At 52.0% G+C, this 21,495-nt stretch overlaps 2 protein-coding genes across 4 annotated transcripts in view; both read right to left on the bottom strand.

The window, feature by feature from the left end:
* LOC105483124 (aldehyde dehydrogenase 4 family member A1) overlaps positions 1 to 6,687 on the bottom strand; it is a 32,173-nt gene extending 25,486 nt beyond the window's left edge. Inside the window, exon 1 of the mRNA XM_011743794.2 lies at positions 6,569 to 6,687. Coding sequence (XP_011742096.2) covers positions 6,569 to 6,630 — 62 coding nt within the window. The 5' untranslated portion in view covers positions 6,631 to 6,687. The remainder of the gene's footprint in view (positions 1 to 6,568) is intronic.
* Positions 6,688 to 8,379: 1,692 nt separating this feature from the next.
* Positions 8,380 to 21,495, bottom strand: part of LOC105483123 (intermediate filament family orphan 2) — a 50,457-nt gene continuing 37,341 nt past the window's right edge. For all 3 annotated transcript variants that reach the window (XM_011743793.3, XM_071099437.1, XM_071099439.1), the window contains 5 exons: positions 20,651 to 20,790; positions 16,041 to 16,161; positions 15,488 to 15,580; positions 14,442 to 14,572; positions 8,380 to 12,753 (listed from right to left, as the gene is read on the bottom strand). In XM_011743793.3, coding sequence (XP_011742095.3) covers positions 12,648 to 12,753; positions 14,442 to 14,572; positions 15,488 to 15,580; positions 16,041 to 16,161; positions 20,651 to 20,790 — 591 coding nt within the window. In that variant the 3' untranslated portion in view covers positions 8,380 to 12,647. The remainder of the gene's footprint in view (positions 12,754 to 14,441; positions 14,573 to 15,487; positions 15,581 to 16,040; positions 16,162 to 20,650; positions 20,791 to 21,495) is intronic.

Raw genomic sequence — 21,495 nt, 5'->3', positions numbered from 1 at the left:
CGGCCACAGTAAGCACCTGAGAAACACAATCAATGCATGAGTGTCAGAGCTGACGCCAGGCCCCCAGGACTGGACTCCAAGGCCAGTGCTCTTCTGCCATCACCTGGGGCTGCACACAGGCCCCTTGGGTTCCCGAGTGGCTAGGGTGAGGGCTTGCCAAGGACAAGGAAAGGAAAAATTGAAAGGAAATTATCTTTGCTTCATTTAGCCTCCTGGATTGTCCAGCTGTTATCTGGAGCCTGATAAGGCTAATCCTCCGTATCACTGAGATAAAGGCAACACCAGGTGAGCAGAGAAAGTGCAGTGCCCAGGGCAGGGCCGAGAGGGAAAGAAAGGCCCAGCCAGGCGCAGTGGCTCACGTCTGTAATCCCAAAACTTTGGGAGGCCGAGGCGGGTGGATCACTTGAGGTCAGGAGTTGGAAACCAGCCTGGCCAACATGGTGAAACCTCATCTCTACTAAAAATACAAAAATTAGCTGGGCGTGGTGGCACGCACCTGTAATCCCATCTACCTGGGAGGCTGAGGAAGAAGAATTGCTTGAACCTGGGAAGCAGAGGTTGGAGTGAGCCAAAATCATGTCACTGCACTCCAGCCTGGGCAACATAGCGAGACGCTCTCTCAAAAAAAAAAAAAAAAAAAAAAGGAAAAGACCCGACACCAGACACCAGGGATGAACTGCTTCAGCCACTGCCCAGCAAACATCAGGCAACGTTTGTCAAGCACACCACATGCCAAGCACTAACCTAAGTGAGACAGGATCATCTCACTGAATCCACCACACAAATGTATGAGGGAGGCATGACATCGCTGATCCAAAAATCCCAAATCTGAAATACTCCAAAATCTGAAACTTTTCTGAGTGCCAACATGATGCTCAAAGGAAATGCTCATTGGAGCATTTTGGACTTTGGAACTTGGGAGTAGGGATGCTCAACTGGTTCAGCAAATTCTCCAAAATCCAAGAAAGTCCAATATACAAAATACTTTTGGCCGGGCGCAGTGGCTCATGCCTGTAATCCCAGCACTTTGGGATCCCCTGGGGTCCCCTCTGCTTGAGATGCCCTCCACTGGTCCAACCTCACACAGCTGGAATGGGGATCCTATCGGATCCTCTCAGGCCAAGGAGGGCGGATCACTTGAGGTCAGGAATTCGAGACCAGCCTGGCCAACATGGCAAAACCCCACCTCTACTAAAAACACAAAAATTAGCTGGACATGGTGGCGTGTGCCTGTAGTCCCAGCTACTTAGGAGGCTGAGGTAGGAAGATGGCTTGAGCCCAGGAGGAGAAGGCTGCAGTGAGCCGAGATCTTGCCATTATACTCCAGCCTGGGCGATAGCTCAAGACTCCGTCTCAAAAAAATAAAAACCCAAAAAACGAAACACTCTGTTCTCAAGCATTTCAGATGAGGGATAATAAACCATAGAATGATCTGTTTACAGATGAGGTTCCGAGTTACTCCCGGCTCAGGTCACAGCTCATGAGTGACACAGCAGGATTTGAACCCAGGTCTTCCTTACTCAAGAGACTTACAGTATGGCTGAAGCACCTGCAACATCTCAGAGGCCCATGGTCAGGTGGGGTGATGGGACACGTTCATCCTCCTCACCATACAGCTAGAACCTCATTTCCACCTGAGGAAAGTGGCCGTCCCAAGGTGGGCAGTGACTTGCCCAAGGTCACTCAGCTGTCCACTGGCACTGCAGCTCAGCCCAGGGCCTCTTCACTCCGTGACCTCTGTCAGGAAAGGGAAGGTTTGGGGATTAAGGAGCCTGCAAGAAGCAGAGAAGGGCCGGGTGCGGTGGCTCAAGCCTGTAATCCCAGCACTTTGGGAGGCCGAGACGGGCGGATCACAAGGTCAGGAGATCGAGACCATCCTGGCTAACAGAGTGAAACTCCGTCTCTACTAAAAAATATAAAAAACTAGCCGGGCGAGGTGGCGGGCGCCTGTAGTCCCAGCTACTCGGGAGGCTGAGGCAGGAGAATGGCGTAAACCCGGGAGGCGGGGCTTGCAGTGAGCTGAGATCCGGCCACTGCACTCCAGCCTGGGCGACAGAGCGAGACTCTGTCTCAAAAAAAGAAAAAAAAAAAAAAAAGAAGCGGAGAAGTCTCTTCCATCCCCTGAGGTGAGCAGGGTCAAAACCCTAATAGAAGGTCAGGTGCAGTGGCTCATGCCCATAATCCCAGCACTCTGGGAGGCCGAGGCAGGAGGATCACTTCAGACCAGGAGGTTGAGACCATCCTGGCCAACATGGTGAAACCCCATCTCTACAAAAAAATACAAAAAGTAGCTGGGCATGGTGATGTGCGCCTGTAGTTCCAGCTACTTGGGAGGCTAAGGTGGGAGGATGACTGAGCCCAGGAGGTTGAGGCTGCCGTGAGCTGAGATAGTGACACTGTACTCCAGTCTGGGCAACAGAGTGAGACCCTGTCTCCAAAACAACAACAATAATAATAACAGAAGGGGTTTGGCATCTGGGGTACTTAATTGGAACAAAGGGAAGAGACCGAGGACATCTGAGTTCCATACCTTCCCTCCTGCCACCATCCTTCACTGCTGGGACCCTGCCGTCTTGGTATTCCTGATCGAAGATGATCACTCCAGGAAGCCCATTGGTAGGAGAGGGGATCATCATAACCGCAGCAGCACTAACTGAGTATTCCAGGTGCTGGGCACTCCAAAGTGCTTTTCATGTGTGAGACCATTTAACCCACAGGACAATCCTATGAGGTGACTACTACTGTCATCTTTATTTTCCATATGAGAACATACAGGAGCCCAGAGAAGGTGAGTAACCTGCCCGGGGCCACAGAGCTGTCAAGAGTTGGAGCCAGGATCCAAGGCATGCCGTGTTCTCAGCCATCTCAACAGCAACTGTTCAATGCCTACTGTGTGCTGGGCCAGATGCGGGGCACAGGAGGCAGGCTGCTCCCGGGGTGCCACTGCCAAGCACTGCCTCAATGGCGCTTTCACTACTTTAGAAGTGTGAAGATAATCACGTTTTAATTATTCTTCCACTCAAATACTCACAGAGCACACATTCGGTACCAGACACCCAGGAAACCACTGGTCACATCACTGCTAATCCTTGCAGCCACCTGCTATGTGGCTGTTAATACATCCCCATTTTGCAGATGAGGATACTGAAGGGACAGAAGCTGCCTTGCGAAGGCCACAAAGCACTGGATGGGCTCACCGAGGTGGCCAGCGGCACATTCCAGGCCAAAGGCACCGCCCCAGCCACTGGTTGGGGGAGTTCAAGAGCAGAGAATGTCTAAGGAATGGTGGGAAATGCCAGCCACCAACCCAGGGCAAGCTGTGCCCATCCAAGGGCCGGGCAGACTGGGAAAAGCATTGGGTGCTTTTGATATTTTGAAAATTAAACCATCAGGTAGCCTGAGAAGAGTCCAAAATCACCCAGGATCACTGCAGGGGACACGGTAGTAGCCAATTCTGGCCCATAAGCCCCCTGATGTCAGATGGGATGGGCGGGAGTCATGTCTGAGCTTGGCACAAGAAGTAAGGAACAGAAATGAACTTATAAGCCTACTACATGCCTGGGCTGGCTATTCATCTGCATCCTGCCTGTTTCCAAAGAGAACTGAGGACACCAATGGTAAAGCTGATTGAGAAAAGAACAGGAAGTCAGGGTTAAAGGAGAAAAGAGGCAGTCAGTTGGGAGGCCTGGTGTTCACCAGCTCAAGGCCTTGGACAAGTTTTTCTTAATTTCCATGGGCCTCAGTTGTTTAATCTGTGAAATGGGGGTGGTAACCCCTACATCACAGGCTGCTGAGAGGCTGAGTAAAATAATCCACATGAAAAGTAAATGGCAGTCATTGTCATCAGCCGCCATCCCTGGGCCCACCTATGAAGGCCACACGTTTGTGGTGATTGTCCTGAGGCTGGCTGTGATAAATATCGGTTGACAAGCAAGGGCTCACATGACAAGTTCATTCATTCCCTAAATGTTTGCCAAGGGCTTACCAGGTGCCAGACACAGTTCCAGGGCCTGGGAATATACTGTAAGGCAGACAAGTGTATAAAGGGAAGAAACAAGCTACAATAAAGTACATGGCAGATGAGCTTGTTTCTATGAGGTTTTTTTTTAAAAACATATATATTCATGTAAAGTTAACATGAATGAAAATGTTAACAGTGGGTACTTCTGTGTGGTACAATTCCAGGTGATTTTTCTTTTTTTTTTTTTTGCCCTATCTGTAGTTTTCACAATTGACATGTATTAAACTAAAAGAAAACATGTATCAAGGGTATTTTTTAAAACTGGCAGAGATTCCTGGCACTCAAGGCAAAAAAAGAAAACACTAAGAAACATCTCCCATATGTGTTCCTCAAAAGCAGTGGTTTTTCTCAGGACTAGAGTTTTACACATAGGACACTGAGGGATGTCACTGAAAACGCCCTGCAACTGTTTCCCCATAAATGCAGACACGGCACGCCACAGGTGTGCCCTAAATGTTCGTTGAGTACATGAACAAGTGATCGAATACCAAAGCTGTTCCTCTAGAGCAGTGGCTCTCAACCAGAGGTGATTTTTGTCCCCCAGGGAACATCTGGCAATGTCTGGGAACTTGTGTTTCCTGTTAGGGCCAGAACTTCTTTTGTAACTGTCAGGGCCGGGGGTGCCCCTGACATGGAGTGGGTAAAGGCCAAGGACTCTGCTAAACATTCTACAGTGCACAGGACAGACTCCACAACAACAAAAATGTAGCCCCAAATGTGAATCGTGGTGAGGTTGAGAAATCCTGTCTAGGGCATGCGGCCAGCTGCTGCATCAAAGGAGTAACCTGAGCCCAGGGAACCGGTTGCGAAACGCTCTTTCTCTTTCCCCTCTCAATTATGAGGAGGCCTCATAATTCAGAGCATAAATCTGGATTTAGACCAACTGTAATTTCAGTCATATATCTCTGAATGGCAGATCATGTCCCATGATAATACAGGAATGAGACGGTACTTATCGGCTCGGCTCGGTGTTAAGCTCGTGGTGCCTGATTGCTTGATAATTATTAGTTATCATGGGCTTATCTTTTAGAATATGGATTGCTTTCTACTAGATATCGGAGGTTTTTTCTATGCATTTCTCCCCTATTAAGCTGAAAACTCCTCAAAGGCCCTACCCCATGTAAATTCCCTGGGTACTCCTCACCTCTAGGGTGTTTGGTAGAGCATCAGCTCACAGTAGGCACTCAGTATAACACTGGACTCTATAAGCCCCATCTTCCTGGGCCTCAGAGTGCAGGCAAGGCCTGCAAATGGCATCGCACAGGGAGTATGGCAAGTGTGGCCCCAGTCTCAGCCTAGAAGAGGAACTCTTCTGTCCCATGTCCTCTTCCTGCACCCTTTCCTATCCCCTCCTCACCCACAGAGGACACGCAGCAGGGTTGAAACTCACTTGCGTTCAGGGCACCACCATGTCATCCTTTGGGGGAAGGGAGAGGGCCACTGATTAACTCAGAAAGGGCACAGCTCATCAGGAGAGAGAGAGCCGCTAACAGCCCCAGAGGTCAAGCAAACAAAACTCAAATGGGAGGAGGTGCTGACCCACAGGTGCGCAGCCCCGCCAGACTAGGATCCCCTCCGGGGCAGGGTCTGTGTCCCACCCACCTCTCCAAACCTAGCCCCGAGCTGGAGGGGCTCTCTGAGAATATTTGTCACTGAGTGGGCAAGGATCCAGACACCGGGCTCCACAATGGCAGGGTTTGCAAATCTGGATTTGAAGGGCAGCTCCACCCCTGAACTGCTCCTGGTTTTCTTCATTATTTCGAATAATACCTGCCTCACAGGAGTGAGAAGTTTAAAAAGAGGTGATAATGATGATGATCATGGCGATAATCACAACCGGGCGCTGCCTTTGGGCCGGGCACTGTTCAGGGTACTCCCCGTGTAATAACCACTTAATCCTCATGGTAAGACACCTGCCAAGTGCCTGGCCAGCATTTGGTTCATTATAAGCACCCCATAAATACGATTATTCCACCTACAAGAAAAAAGGAGTCCCTCTTTTCTGTCCAACATTTAACTTGAAAAAAAAAGCGGGCGGCGGGGTGCGGGGGGAGTGGAAAAGAGAGGCAGAAGTCCTGGTAGAAGGAGAGGAGGACTCGGGGAATCCGGGGCGGGATGGGGGCACTGAACGTGGGACGAGGGTGGGGAAGTGAGATGTGTGGTGTGCTAAAAAACAGAGGTGCCCCTCGGGGGAAGCTCGCAAATTGCGAAGATCCAGTATTAGGAGTGAGACGAGTGACTACAGAGATTACTTTCCGAGCGTGGGAACCGGCAGGGCCCCCGAGGCACCCTACTCGGTCGCAGGATTCGGGAAGAGGGGTCCCCTCGCTAAAGTAAGGTGACTACCTGAGGGAGGAGGCTAAGGGATCTCAGTGGGAGAAAGGCCTGTGTGGGGGTCGGAGGGGAGCCCCTGAGGAACCCGGCGGTGACCCAAGCAGCTTGGGGGTCCGGCAGGGAGGGAGTGCGGCGCTGGGGACGCCCAGTGACTCCCAGGCTCCCGGGCCCCAGGCGCGCGCTCGGGCCGTCCCGGGCCCCGTGCTCACTCACCCGGTCCCGGTCCAGGGGCGGGACAGGAGGGCGCGGCGCAGCGCGGACGCCGGGAGCAGCATCTCTGGGTCGCAGCGGGGTTGTTTGCTGGCTCGTCCGCCCAGGCGCCGCTAGAATGCACAGCCCCGTCCAGAGCGCACCACCTCGATCCGCGGGGGGAAACGGATCACGCCGGCTGTCCTCCGAGCTCGGGATCAGCCGAAGTTCCACTATATTTAGCTTCGGCTAATAAAAAGTATCTGTTCGTGCCATAATAGGGGCATAACACAACACAAGGCAAGGGAACCCGAAAGCGAAGTCCTGAAATGCATGCGTTTTCCCCTCCTCTCGTTATGGTATGACCCGAGAGGGCGTGAACTCCTCCGACCAATCAGAGTGACACACCAAAGCTTCTGAACCAATCAACGGTGCGGTCCTGTTGCAGCCTTCCAAAGTGGAGCAGAGAGGGGCTGAATAGAGCCAATGAGATAACCGGAATGGGACACGTGCTGAAGCGGGGCGGAAGGACTCGCTGCGCCCGGCCCTCTGGTGTGTGCCCGGAGTCCGGTGGGCGTCAGACTGGCTTCTTTCAGGCCGCCAGTGGTTTGTGCGAGGCCAGAAACCTGTCCGTTACCAGACTCCTCGACCCCGCAGGGCCACAGCGCGGCCAGCCCCCTGCTGCTTCCCGGGCACTGCCCGTGGAATGAGCCTGCCTTCCAGCCTCATTGGCCAGGACCCAGCCGCCCTCCACCTACCCACCAGGCCCAGCGCTGGCCAGCTTCTTAGCTTTCTTGCAGATTACGATCAATGCAAGATAAAACCTGAGCTGGCCAACGCTTAGCTTTTCATTTTAAAGCCTTTGGCCGCAAAACCATGTTGTTCCTGAGCCTTTTACCCCCAAGTAAAAATGTCAGCTTTGCAAAATGTTGTGTGCTTGGTAAACACTCGAATGCTATTTAAAACTTGGATTCTGAAGTCTTCTCTGATGACGAGGTCTCAGGGACCCAATCTATTCCTAAAGTAATGTTACGTTTCCTTACTCTCTCTTCTAATTTGTTTATATTTCTTCCAGCAGCATGAACCGGGCACCTGCTTAGGAGTCAGTTCCGATGCTGATTCTGGTTCCTCAATAGGGCACTAGGCAGACTACAGATCCTTTCTGGGCCTCAGTTTCCTCATCTGTAAAACGGAGGTAATAATACCCAACTCACAATGCCCCCATGATCTTAGGCCACTTCTTTTTCTCCGGATTACACCATTTAAGATACTTTGGGAGAATTTAAACATTTAAATGAAGAGTTGGGGAGGGAAAAGTGCCAAGTATTAGGAATGGCAAAAAGCAACTTGGAATTGGTGGCGGCTATTTGTCTTCATCTTTGGAGAAGACCCTAGACAGGTGGGCTCAGTTCACATTAGGGCAATGTTGCCCTGAACGTGCCCATTAACAAGAAAAACTAGAACGTTGGATAGTGTCAAATGTAGAGCCTGGGGAGGTGACCTCGTGTGGGCACGTTGGAGAGCCTGGAGAAATGGGAACTTTGTGGTTAAAAGGCCATCAGTTCCAAACCAGGCCAAGCCAGTTACTGAGCCTGTGATGTCTCGGGTCCTCTCTTCCCCTTCAGTAAAATGTGTGTAATGATTCCTGCTTTATCATCTTCCAAAGCTTTTATTGTGAGCTACAAATGTAACAGGTGATATGACATCCCCTATTTTATGGCTAATTAGCTAATGAGTTTGAGTGTTTCTGTGACCCTCAGTCCTCTTACCCCTCCCCCAACAGCAGATTCATCTTCTATTTAAAAACAAAACAAAACAAAAAAAAGCACCATCAGTTCTAAGACACTTCACTTTATTTAAAAGAAGCCAATATACAGGATATAAAGGGCATGATATTTACAACAGTACAGTAAACAGGTTGGTTTCCGGTAGGATCAGTAGTCTTTCCGTGAGTATAAACCCCCCTTCCCTGTGATGCTAGACCCAGCTGGCAGACAACAGCAATGGTGGGGCAGGATGGAATCATGGGGTATAAAGTCTCCCTGGATGGGGCTAAAAATCAGGTAGATGCAGAAACGTCCACAAGGGGTCTTGCAGGGAAGGGCTTTGCCTCGTTTCTTTGAGGGCTTGGGAGGGAGGGGTCTTGGTGAGGGATTTGCCCAGAACTAACACACAGCCCACCCTGAGCCTGGAAATCATCCATTCATAGAAAATTCTCTTCCAGAGAGAATCTGGCTTTACCTGCACCCACCCAGCCCCCTCCAGACTCCCCACTTCAGGAGAGAGCTCTTCCAGAGCCAGAGCTTGGTGTCTCAAGGGGGAAGACCCCTGTCCTAGGAAACCCCCAGCACCCTGATCCCTCCCCCAGGACCCTGGGGGGAACACAGCAAGGACTGCAGCCCAGGCTTGGCCTGGAGTAGGCACAGCCAGGGCTGGGCTATGAGCATCTTATGCCATTTCCACTCCTACTCCAGCTGCCTGACCACCTGGGACCCACAAAGGCCCAGGCTCCAAGGAAGTCATGTACTCCCACTGTCACCCATGCTCTGCTGCCTCCCAACCCTCTCCCAGCGCAGCTGAGTTGGAAATGGATCTCAGTAGACCAGAGTCAGAGTAACTAATCAGAGCCTACCCCCAGAGCCCAGCTTGTCCCCTCCCTAGTGTGCCTTGGCCCTTCCCCCACCCACCACACTTCTGAATTTCCTGCAACCTACCCCAAGACTTCCAAGAAACTGAAGGGTCAGAGGAGAGGAGAATGGGGTGAAGTGGGACCTACAGTCTGCTGAAGCTGCTCATGGGTGTTAATGACCAAAAGTGAGGACAGAAGACGAGGCATGGGGAGGGGAATGGGTTCTATTCAATCCAGCAACAACATGCACCATTTCTCGTCCACAGGAGAATGCTGGGCTACCACAACTGCCTACCCTAGATTAAAAAACCCTTCCTTTCATAAAAATAGATGAGAGTCTCTTGCTTTATAAATAGATTACATTTAGCTTAAGTTACATCTTATAATCTTCCCCCACCCCACCCCCTCTCCTCCCATTCCAAGCGTAAGTGGTTGAATTCTCCCTAGGTCATCTGAGTTCTACCCACAGAGTTAGTCCACGATGGATTTGGTCCTTCAGGGACCTCAAGACATTTTCTCAAGACAAGAAAGAAAATGTTGGCTTGCCAATAATTTTTTTCTCTGTTTGGAGTCTCAGAGGAGTGTGTGTGTGTGTGTGTGTGTGTGTGTGTGTGTGTGTGTGTGTATTTCACAACCAACCAGGGAGCCAAATGGATGCTAGTCTTCCTATCCCTCCCCAATCCTCTGTTTGTATAAAACCCCCAAAAATAGGAGACAGAGGGCAGCGCAGGAGAGCCCATCTGAGAACAATTCTAAAATACCAGTGTCAATATGACACCGGGCTTAGAAATAGAAAGTCAAAACTAAGTATTTACAGCTTTACAAAGGATGGACCAATTCATCCCAGCTAGGACTGGTGCTGCCCCAGCGAGCTTTGGGGTCTTTCTTGGCAAGCTGTGGGCTCATGGTGAGGGGACAAGCACAGCCCACTGGCATTAACTGAAAAGAGCATGTGGTGGAGAGGCAGGCAGTCAGGCAGGCCGGACCCCGGAACCAGCCCAGGAGGCAGGCCCATCACACTCTGGCTTACCCTCTCCCACCCACCTGCCCCAAGTCCTCACTCCCAAGAGGAGAGCAGATATTAAAAGCCAGCAGGAAGGGACTTTCAGGCCAGGATCTCTTTCTGGCTCCTGCCATTTTCAAACTCCCTAGAGTACCCTAGTTCTCAAAGACAAATGACCTATGTATACAAGGAGGAAAGTAAAAATAATACCGCCAGACACCGATCACCACAGTAACCTGTTACCCTCCAACGCTAACACTGCTGCCTTACAGTCTTAACTCTAAAGATACGTCTGTCACCCTCCCACCACCTTGGGGAACAACCCAGGGCTGGCTTCCACGCTGCCCACGAAACTCCCACACCACATTGTCCAACGCCTCCCTCAGCCCTGGACGGAGGAGACCCACGAGGGTGGATGTTTTCCTGCCCTCGTGGAAACGGAAAATCTTTTTAGCAGCTGAGGTTCAAGCCCAACTGGCTCTGATAACCTTTGGTTAAAATAAAAATGCAACAACAATAACAACAAGAATCAGGTATGTTTGAACCCTGTAACCTTTAGAACAAGGGTCAGTGAGGAGGAGAGAGAAGGGCCGTCTCTCTTCCAAAACCATTGTCCCTCCAAGTACCTGCCAAAGGGAACTGTTTGGCTAACAAGAGATGCTGACTATGGAAGAGTCACAGCCAGACTGCCGCAGGGGACCTGTGGGAGGTGCCCCCAGCAAAATAAAACAAAGGAAAAAACTCATGACGAAGGCCACCAAATCGTGATAAATTACATCACACGTAGTCACTAACACATTCTCACACTCTCTCTCTCTACGTGTATCTATTATGTACAGTATTTTCAAGACTGTAACACAGGTGGGGGAAACAGAAAACAGAGAAGACCCTTAAAGGCCATGGACCTCTGGGGACCACAATCCCAGTCAAACCCAGAGCCCCCTCCTCTGCCTCCAGACAAGGCAGAGGGACCCAAGTTCTAGTCCTTGGGCACATTTTGCTACTTTGACCACTAGAGGGAGCTCCTGGGACAACAAAAAATTAAAATTGGCAACAGACCCACTGCAGTAGGTAAAAAAGTTTAAAAAATAATAATAAAGCAAAGCCTGCTCAGCTGGCTCCAAGCTGAGATTTGGAAGGGGGAGGGTCGCCACACAGTGCCCTTCAATGCAGGCCCACTCAAGCCATTCAAGTCTTGGGGGATACTGGCTCAGATCAACACCCTGACTGGCCAGTCAAGGGAATTGCTGAGAGAGGCTTGCGTGTGTCCAGGAGCAGAAAGAGGATGGCCCTCACTCCAGCTCCTGCCCTGCCAGCAGCCCACCAGGCCTCTCTCCTGCCAGTGGCCAAAAGCGGGCAACTGCCAGACAGTCCTAACCCAAGGCGGGTGGAAGGGAGCACAGACCGGGCCTGGCCCCTTCAGACTTTCTCACAGAGAAATTAGAGATCTCTAACCCTCTATTGTTGACTGGCGACGGAGGGAAGAACATCAAGTTATCAGGGCAAAAAGACCCCCTTGGCCCCTGCCCTGAACCCGCAGAGGCCCAGAAGACAGCAAGCGGTCAGGCAGGCCAGTGCCTTGCGGCAGCCCCGGCCTCCTGACCAACCTCAGCCAAACCCACGCTACCCAGTCAGTGCTGCGACACACATCACCCTAACCCCGGCCTCCCTCCCAGCTCCAGGGGGAAGCCAGGAGCCCAGGAGAGGTCCTGCCTTCCACAATGATATAAGGCAAGCTGCTTTTGTTGTTTGTTTTGTTTTTTGCATAGTAGTTTAAACACAGTGAGGCTCCGCCTTTCCCTCACAGTGCCTTGTCCCTTCAACTTTGCCACTCGATCCCCCCAAAAAATTAAAATGTGTCTTCCTTCCCTTCCTTCCACCTTTCTCTCCTTCAGGGAGTGAGAAAATTGGGGTGGTCCCTACCCAGGCCCAGAAAGCTCACAGAGGCAAGCGGCTCCTTCCTGGGGGTTGGCAGAGCACCCCAAGCCCCAGGCTGGTCTGGGCTGGCTCAGGAGGAAGGGAGGGCGTAGCCCATGGCTAATCAGAGGAGCAGGTGGGACAGACGGCAGAAACCACATTACGCCACGGCCAGCCGGCCCGGCCCTCACCTTAAAGTTCTGTATAAAAACACCTGCTAGGAATAATTCTTTGGAGCTCAAAGTGGCTCAGCTTAAGGGAGAAGGCACAGTTAACACTGCAAAGTCCGCACAGAAGTCTGCATTTGTAATGTGGAGAACAATAGAAATTGACAGCACCATTCCTTGGGTGGGTGGGGGATGGAGACGGGGCACCGTTGGTGGTGTGGAAGGAAGGAAGGAAGCAGCAGTCCCTCGGGGCCTCCAGAGAAGGGAGGGCAGAGAAAGTCTGTGTGGTGCGGCTTCGAACCCCACTCCAAGGGGCCTTCCTGGCCCCGTGAGGAGAGGTGGCAGGGCCCCATCACCAAGACCACCAGGCTGGCAGGGCGTCAGTCATCAGCTGACCATGGGCTCCACATCTGCCTCCCGCTCGAACTCATCCTGGATCTCATCTGTACTTCCTGAGTCGCTGCTGGCCACGGAGCTGGGGGACGGTGAATTCCTGAGAAGCACAAGAGAGTGGGGAAATTCAGAGAGCAGCCCTGGGCCTCTCAAGGGTCAAGGAGTAGGAAGGCTGAGCTGCCACTTCTATAAGATCTACCCTTAGAGGAGCCTCGCCCTGAGCTCCTGCCTCACTCAGCTATCCTTAAGATCCTTTAAGCTCACGAGGTAACCCCCTGCACCGCCCCCTACTTGGTCTGGCTGTGTTGACTTCTCTAGCAAGAAAACCCCTTGGGAGCTGGACCGTGGATCAAGTTTGACTGTTACCCTCCAAGCACTTAACCCAGGTCTGGGCACATAGTAGGTGCTCAGTAAACCCTGGATGACTCAGCGCTCAAAAGGAGGCCATGCAGGATACGGTTAACATCACTGGGCTGCAGTTCTGATTCTATCTCAGATGAGCTGGGGGTGGGGGAGCTTAGGCAAACTGTTTAACCTGCCTCAGTGTCTGCTCTTCTGTCTGAATAATGGAGATAACCACAGTGGGTTCTGCGGGTTTAAGGAGTTAAAGGTCTGAAAGGCAAGGCCACGGCCCTGCACACAGATCTGCTCCCCGCAGGGCTGTCCCTCCCTCTCATACAGTAATGCAGCAAAACGAGGAAAACAACGAAAATGTATTTGTGCTGTGTGGTAGGCATTCTCTGCATATTAGCTCATTCTCAGCATGGCTGCTCAGCATGGCTGTCCCCCGACAAGGCTGTGTGTCCTTGAAGGCAGGGGCTCTGCCTTGTGTGCCATGCCTGACACATGTCAGTCTCCTGGGGACAGGACCTGGGTTGGAAGAAGATGATATGGTTTGGCTGTGTTCCCACCCAGATCTCATCTGGAATTGTAGTTCCCATAATCCCCACGTGTCATGAGAGGGACCAGTTAGAGATAATTGAATCATGGGGGTGGTTTCCCCCATCCTGTTCTCGTGATAGTGAGTTAGTTCTCATGAGATCTGACGGTTTTATAAGGGGGTTTCCCCTTTGCTAGGCACTCATTCTCTCCCCTGCTGCCCTGTGAAGAGGTGCCTTCTGCCATGATTGTAAGTTTCCTGAGGCCTCCCCAGCCATGTGGAACAGTGAGTCAATTAAACCTCTTTCCTTTATAAATTACCCAGTCTCAGGCTTTTTTTTTTTTTTTTTTTTTTGAGATGGGGTCTTGCTATGTTGCCCAAGCTAGCCTTGAACTCCTGGGCTCAAGTGATCCTCCCACCTCAGCCTCCCAAAGTGCTGGGATTACAGGTGTGAGCCACCACGCTGAGCCTCAGGCAGTTCTTTATAGCACCATGAGAACAGACTAACAGATGGCAAAGGAAGAGAAATCACTTCCTGTGAGCAAACGGGAGCATGCCCCGTCCGCCTCCTCTGCTCCCAGCTCAGCAGAAAATGGGGCTTCGGCTCCTCGAGGGCAAGGGCTGTACTCACCGGCCCCACCGTCTTGCACAGAGCAGGCCTTTGACAAGTATCTATTGAATCAACAAGGGGCAGGGTGGTGGTGGGACTTGCACGAGGTTAGATATGTAAGGCATCTGGCACATAGGTGTGCTAATAGTCACTGGAGGTATGTATGTATGGATGGATGGACGGACGGACAGACAGACAGAGAGATAGGTTGGCAGTATGAAACATGGCCAAGTTGCAGCCTTGGGAATTTCCCTCCAAGGATGCCATAGCTGAATCCCCTGGGAGGACAGGCGGGTACCTGTCTGCGGAGCCTTTGATGAGCCGGCGGCAGGTCTCCATCTGCACGTCCAGTCCTCGCTTCATGCTGCACATCTCCATGTACTCATGCAGGTGTCGGTTCATGTCACTCTTGGCTGTGGCCAGCTCCAGCTGGGAGGAACCAATAAGGAAGAAGGGTGAGGGCAAGTCATCCTCGTGGCAGAAGCCTCAGCAACCTCCCCTCCTGGATTCCTCAGGGATGGTGCCATCGAGTCCACCACTTGACACCACACCATCAGGACCCGGCCTCTGGACATCAACCTCCCCCACCCTCTGCTCTCTGCACATGGTTCCACATCCCCTAGAACTCCTTCTGGCCAAAGGGGAATGGTTGCTTAGCAACCCCAGCAGCAGCCCAGCTCTGATGTGCCCCACCCGGTTCTGAGAACTCGGCGTCTCTGGGTTCCTTTATCCAGACCTGATTACAAAAATCCTGAAGGCTTTTTCATGTTTCTGACTCTTGTCCTCTATCAAGTGATACTTCCTCTAGGGAAGGAGCTGGGCTTCCCTTTCTCCTGCACAATAGCAATGACTGTCATTTATAGAAGTGATCACGTGCACAGCCTCTGGAGCCAGAGAGAATTGCACTTCAATGCTGCTTCCTGGCTGCAAGGCCTTGGGCAAGTCACTTGGTCTCTTCCAACATCATCTCCTCCTCTGTAAAAGGAGTGCATGGTGCCTACTGCATAGGGTAGAGGTAAGGATACCAGGTGTACTCAGCACCTTGCGTCACTCACTATCACTCTAATGTCAGCTCTTTGGTTATTATGGGATCGTCTTCTCAGCTACATATATTCTTTTTAATTCTCTGAGGCAGGCAAGGATCACCACCCCCATTTGACAGATTAGGAAACTGAGGCCCTAAGAAATATGTTAGTCGCCCCTGAGGCCTCCTGACTCCCAATCCTATGCCTGTCCCACTCTCCCAGCCCCTGCCCATGACACATGGGCATTTGGTCGCCAGGATCTCAACCACGTGGACCTCAGGAGAGCCTCACAAGTGGGCTCCACGTCCCGAGCTCTCACCTCAATCTGACCGATCGTTTCCTGGTACTCCTTGTCTCTCGTCTTGAAGAAGGATTCGGTCTCGTGGATCAAGTTGCCCAAGTTTTCCTCTTGCTGGGGAAATAGAACAAAGGGGACAGTTTATTTGATTTATTGATTTATTTTTGAGACGGAGTCTTGCTCTGTCACCCAGGCTGGAGTGCAGAGTACAATCTCGGCTCACTACAACCTCTGCTTCCTGAATTCAAGCGATTCTCCTGCCTCGGCCTCCCGAGTAGCTGGGATTACAGGTGCACACCACCAGGGCCTGGCTAATTTTTATATTTTTAGTAGAGATGGGGGTGTCGCCATGTTGGCCAGGCTGGTCTCGAACTCCCGACCTCAGGTGATCCGCCCGCCTCGGCCTCCCAAAGCGCTGGGATTACAGGCGTGAGCCACTGCGCCCGGCCCAAAGGGGATAGTTTAGCTGGGTGGTGGGGGCTGTAGGAAAATAACAGGGATGAGGGACCATTGAAAGGAGGTGCCCCCCCAGGTCCCCAGTCCTGGCCTTTGGGAAGCCAGGCGCCGGGCTCACCTCGCCCTGCAGGTCGATGGTCGGATTGCAGTTGGTGAAATCCTCCCACAGCAGCAGCGTGTCTTCATTCTCTTCCCACGTCAGGCTGTCACAGTCGTCGTCAAAGTCAAAGGTCTCCCGCCTGTGGGGGTGACACCAGAGGGCATGACTGAACAGAAGCCAGGCTCCAGGGACCCACACAGGGGACAGAAAGGGGCAGCTGCCCAATAGGTACACACCTTCAAGGCTGTCCTCAGAAAAGACAGGGGTAGTAGCCAAAGGCGACATTCGCCGTATCCCAAAGGAGTTTAACTCTTTTAAAATGCAGAATGTATTTATGTATCGTTGGTATAATTAAAAAGGTGTATTTTTTTTAATGTCAGGCTTTAATTAATTGGGACTAAAGATATTTTCCTCCAAGTCCAATCTTGCAATTTTCCTCATTCATTTAACAGCTATTTCTTGAGCCCCTAGTTTGAGTGAGATGCTCAATATAATACCATCTTCTCTGCAATTTGGGAAGGTTGGTATTATTCCTATTTTACAGATGAAGAAATGGTGGCTCAGAAAGGATAACTCAACTGTCTAAAGTCACACAGCTAGCATGTAGCAGAAACAGGCTAGAATGCCAAATGTTTCCTATAGCTTTTTCCTCCCCATCAAGACACTCCCCAAGCACCCGTTAGGTGCTGGGCACTGGACCAGCCACTAAGCATGCAGTAAAATGCAATGCCCTCAAAACAATTCCACCTCAAAACAATCCCATGAGGTAAGCATAACTATCATTCCCATTTCACAGGTGAGAAAACAGAGGCTCAGAGGAGGGATTGAGTGGCCTTCTAGAACAATACATGCTGGAAACGAGATTTGAATTCAAAGCCTGGGAGATGTCAAGACCTCCCTATTAGCCAGAACCAGAAGTAGGTTGACCAACCATGCAGGTCTGACTGGGACTAAGGGGTTCCCAAAATGCATTGGTTACCCCAACTGGAGGAGACCTAAAGATCAGCTCATTCAACATACCCCTCTTTCCAAGGGGAAGGCTGAGTCTGCAGGAGTGAAATCACTTGACCCAGTGCATCGGTAGCACACGACAGTGTGGACCCTGTCTCCAGGCTGCCCTTCCAGGGCTCTCCCCATTGCCCGCCCTCCCTCAACTCCTTCCTGGATCCTCAGGGGCAATGAGTGTTCCCAATGGACTGGGTTGGAGACTGGGCAGGTCCCAAGAAGGCTGTCTGGTAAAAAGCTGCCTCGAGCGCCCCCTGGAGTCAAGCAGGGCTGGCTCCCCTCCAAAAGCCATTCCCACAGGAGTCCATAGGTGGCTCCCCGAGTCTAGGGTCCTGAGCTGGGGGGCGGGTGCTGGAGAGGGCCGTATGGCCGGGAGCCGCCAGGGTCCAGCCCTCACTGCATCACATACTCGATTCCTGACTTCACTTCCTTCCCAGCGTCTGGGATCTGAAGGAAACCCCAGCCGAGGGACAGGAAGCTGGAAAGGACAGAAAGACGGGCAAGAGAAGGAACTCGGAAGAGACCCCCACTTCACAAATCTGCAAGGTGGGGCTGAGGAGAAGCCTTGGCCCTGCCGGGGGACAGCTGCACATTCCCCCTCTTCTTCTTGGTCTGAAGCCCAAACAACCGACTTGGATCAAAACAAAACACGGCTGCATTACTCAAACACTTCATCAGATCTGGCCAGGGGCAGCCTGGCTAGGTCCTGCCCACAGCTGGCGGAGATGTCCACGGGAAAGGCCCAGGGCCCCGCCTGCGGTGGGGTCAGGGTGGCCTACACAGAACTGCAGAATGGGGGTGGGGGGTGATCAAAGTGATCAGAGGGTTCATTGTTTGTTTTAACTTAGGTAACTTCACAACCAGCTAAATCTAATTCCATAGTGAACCCAATTCAGCTCTATCAACACTGAGGCGCCCGTTCCTGCAGCCAGTCTCGCCTGACTTGGATCTGAATGCTGTTTCCACACACCGGAGCCTTTGCCCATGGGGCCTCCTGGCTTCCACTCTGATCTATCTCCTTTTGTAGCTCACCCCATTCCTGGTCAGCTTAACAATGCCCTGGGGACTTTATAAAAGCAGGGACAATAATTTCTTCAGAGAAGCCCTTTAATTTAACCACGTGGACCCAGCCTGGGGTCTCTGGGGCATACAATCCTGTCTTAGGCTCAGAAATGCCCAGGGCAATGTTTCAAAAAACCTAGATCCAACCACTGGTTCTTTCCAAAAGCCCCTATTGGCCGGGTGCAATGGCTCATGCCTGTAATTCCAGGACTTTGGGAGGTCAAGGTGGGCGGATCACTTGAGGCCAGGAGTTTGAGACTAGCCTGGGCAACATGGTAAAACCCCCATCTCTACTAAAAAAGTACAAAAAAAAAAAATTAGCTGAGTGTGTTGGTGTGTGCCTATAGTCTCAGCTACTTCGGAGACTGAGGCAGGAGAATTGCTTGAACCCAGGAGGGGGAAGCTGCAGTGAGCTGAGATCGCACCACCACACTCAAGCCTAGGTGACACAGCAAGGCTCTGTTTCGGGGGAAAAAAAAAAAAAAAAAAAGCCCCTCTTGGCAGGCAGCAAAAGATGAGAAATGAGATGGGGGGTATCAAAAGAGGAATCAAGAATCTAGGGGTCTCCTTATCACCCTTAAATAGCAAACCCCCAAAATACAGCTCCCATCTCAGTTCTGTTTCAAAGGAATGGCAGGTCCAGGAAGTATCAGGCAAAAGAGTTCCTGTCCCCACCCAGTTCCAACCCTGCCCCTGCCTCCTGTCTACCTTAAAAGTCAGCCTAGAATAGGGACAGAAGAGAGAATTCTCTTCCAAGCATGGCATGGGGGACAAAGCACTGGACCAAGAGTTGGGGGCCTGGCTCTGTCCTAACTCCACGTGTGCCCCTCTGAGGGGCCGGGCGGAGTGAGCTCCGGACTATGGAATTCTGAGCCAGCCTCAGAGTTCTGCAGGAAGGTTAGGAGAGCCCATGCCCCTGGCTTTTGAAACAAGTGATGTCAAAGGCATCTGCTAGAAGGAACATGCCCTCTCTGGGGGGGTTCAGGAGGCGGCAGAGCCTCCCAGAGCTCTGATTGGTAGCATTTGCCGATTTCCCGCAATGGCAAATTTTAAGGTACTAACATGATATCACTGAGGCTGCAGTGGGTATAGCAGCTTCTAAGAGCTGGCACCAGCAGGTTTGCCCACCACTGACCATATCCAGCCCAGACCCTGCCACCACCCCAAGCAGCATTTCCTACTGAGAGTGCACTAGTGTGGGAGGCGGCCTGGCTCTGAATCCCAGCTCAGCCACATACTAGCTGAGCAGTGTTGCCCAAATCCCTTCTCCTCTCAGAGTCTCAGTTTCCCTGTCTACAAAAGGGGAGGGATACCCCATCTCCTAGGTTGGGCGTCTGGAGTCAGCAAAGTGACATTTGTGGGGCCCCCTCCAAGTGAACGTCAGGAGCGATTTCTGCAAGCCATGTGGTCAACACAGCCACCCCACCAAGGGCAAACTAGTGCAGGCTAGGTGAGGTAGCTCTTGCCTGTAATCCCAGCACTTCGGGAGGCTGAAGTAGGCAGATCACTTGGGGTCAGGAGTTCGAGACCAGCCTGGCCAACATGGTGAAACCCTGCCTCTACTAAAAATGCAAAAATTAGCCAGGCATCATGGTGCATGCCTGTGATCCCAGCTACTTGGGAGGTTGAGGCAAGAGAAACACTGGAACCCAGGAGGCAGAAGCTGCAGTGAGCCAAGATCTCGCCACTATACTCCAGTCTGTTGGGTGACACAATGAGACTCTGTCTCAAAAAGAAAGAAAAGAAAAGAAAAGAAAAGAAAAGAAAAGAAAAGAAAAATAGCCTACAAATAAGACCACATCTGCCATTGCCCCTTCTGGGTTCATGATATCCTTAGACACAGACATGTTTACACGTGACCAGGGAGGGGACAGCCCAGCCCCTGTATCTCATGGGAAAGAACACCCCTTCTCCCACCGCTTTTTTGGGGGAAGCTTTCAAAGGCAAGGCAGGAGAATGGCAGACAGGGAACATAAAGGATGCTGGTGAATGGAAGAGTATACCCCTGTCCAGATTCAGCAGCTGCCATCCAGCCCTGTTAAACTGTGCCCCAGGTTCAGCACTGCCTGACCTCTTCAAGCTTCCAAGAGAGGCTGAACATAGGAAATTTCCCAAATCACAAATGTTGAAATGAATCTTGGCTGGGTGCAGTGGTTTACCCCTGTAAGCCCAGCACTTTGGGAGGCCGAGGCGGGAGCATCGCTTGAGCTCAGGAATTTGAGATCAGCCTGGGCAACATGGTAAGACCCTGTCTCTACAAAAAAATTTTACAATTAGCTGGGCATGGTGGCACATGCCTGTGGTCCCAACTATTTGGGAGGCTGAGATGAAAGGATCCCTAAACCCAAGAGGTTGAGGCTGCAGTGAGCTGTGATCGTGCCGCCGCCCTCCAGCCTCCAGCCTGGGTGACAAAGTGAGACCCTGTCTCAAAAAAAAAAAAAAGGAAATGAATCCAAATTCTTCCAGTGCTGCAGGTTACTCTCAGCCCAAGCCTCCCGTTCACCACCCCTGCCCAAGCAATCCGGGGAAACGGAGAGTGTGCGGGCCACGGGGATACTCACAGCTGGTTAAACATGCGCTTCATCTCATCGGTGATGTTCATGGAGCCGACCTCGTCATCCGAGAACCGGTTCACCTCCCCGTCCTGCTCGGAGATGTCATCATCGGAAGCCACCTTACGTTCTTTCTTTTTGGGGACCACCTGAACCAGAAAGGAAGCAATCAAGGTAACTGAGGGGCTCGGCTAGGATGGAGGGGAGGGGTGAACTGGGAAGGGAGCCGGCATCTCACAGGATGATGAGCGTGACTGGGGCCGGCCAGTGCCAGGAAAGGTGCAGGTCCTCTAAGAAGCAGGCGGCGTTAGCAGGAAGCGTGAGGTGGGAGACATGCAGGGGGACACAGACGGGCTGGACTCTTCCCTGCCCTGGGCGGCCTGGTGGGTGCGCCGGCTCAGCTCGCCCTTTTACCACAGAAGCAACCCCACAGTTTGGAGAGAGGAGCAGGCCAGACCAGGACACAGAGTCACCTGGGATATCTCAGAGCCAGCCAGAGAGACGGAGAACCCCTGACAAAGGCCATACGGCTCCATGCTGCCCAGAGCCCTCCTGCTCACATGCAAAGGCAAAGGACAGGCGGCCCAAGGTTCACCAAAAGCTTCCACTCCAAGCAGACAAGCCACAAGCAAACGAAGGCTGCATTGGCCTCCCCTGCTTCCCGCCAGGGGGACAGCAAGAAGGCATGGAGGTGGAGAGAGGGCCCAGGGAGGGCCGGATCTGGCCCAGCGACGTCAGAGTCACACACACAGAGCGACAACACACCGTATTGCCCTGGGCTCAAGCAAAAGCCAAACCACAACCCGAAACTCAAGAAGCAGCCTTTGGAGAATGACATGTGCCTCATTCGGCTG

The sequence above is a fragment of the Macaca nemestrina genome, chromosome 1 (genome assembly GCF_043159975.1).
Source record: "Macaca nemestrina isolate mMacNem1 chromosome 1, mMacNem.hap1, whole genome shotgun sequence".
Taxonomy (NCBI): domain Eukaryota; kingdom Metazoa; phylum Chordata; class Mammalia; order Primates; family Cercopithecidae; genus Macaca; species Macaca nemestrina.
This window is presented reverse-complemented; position numbering and strand designations above follow the sequence as displayed.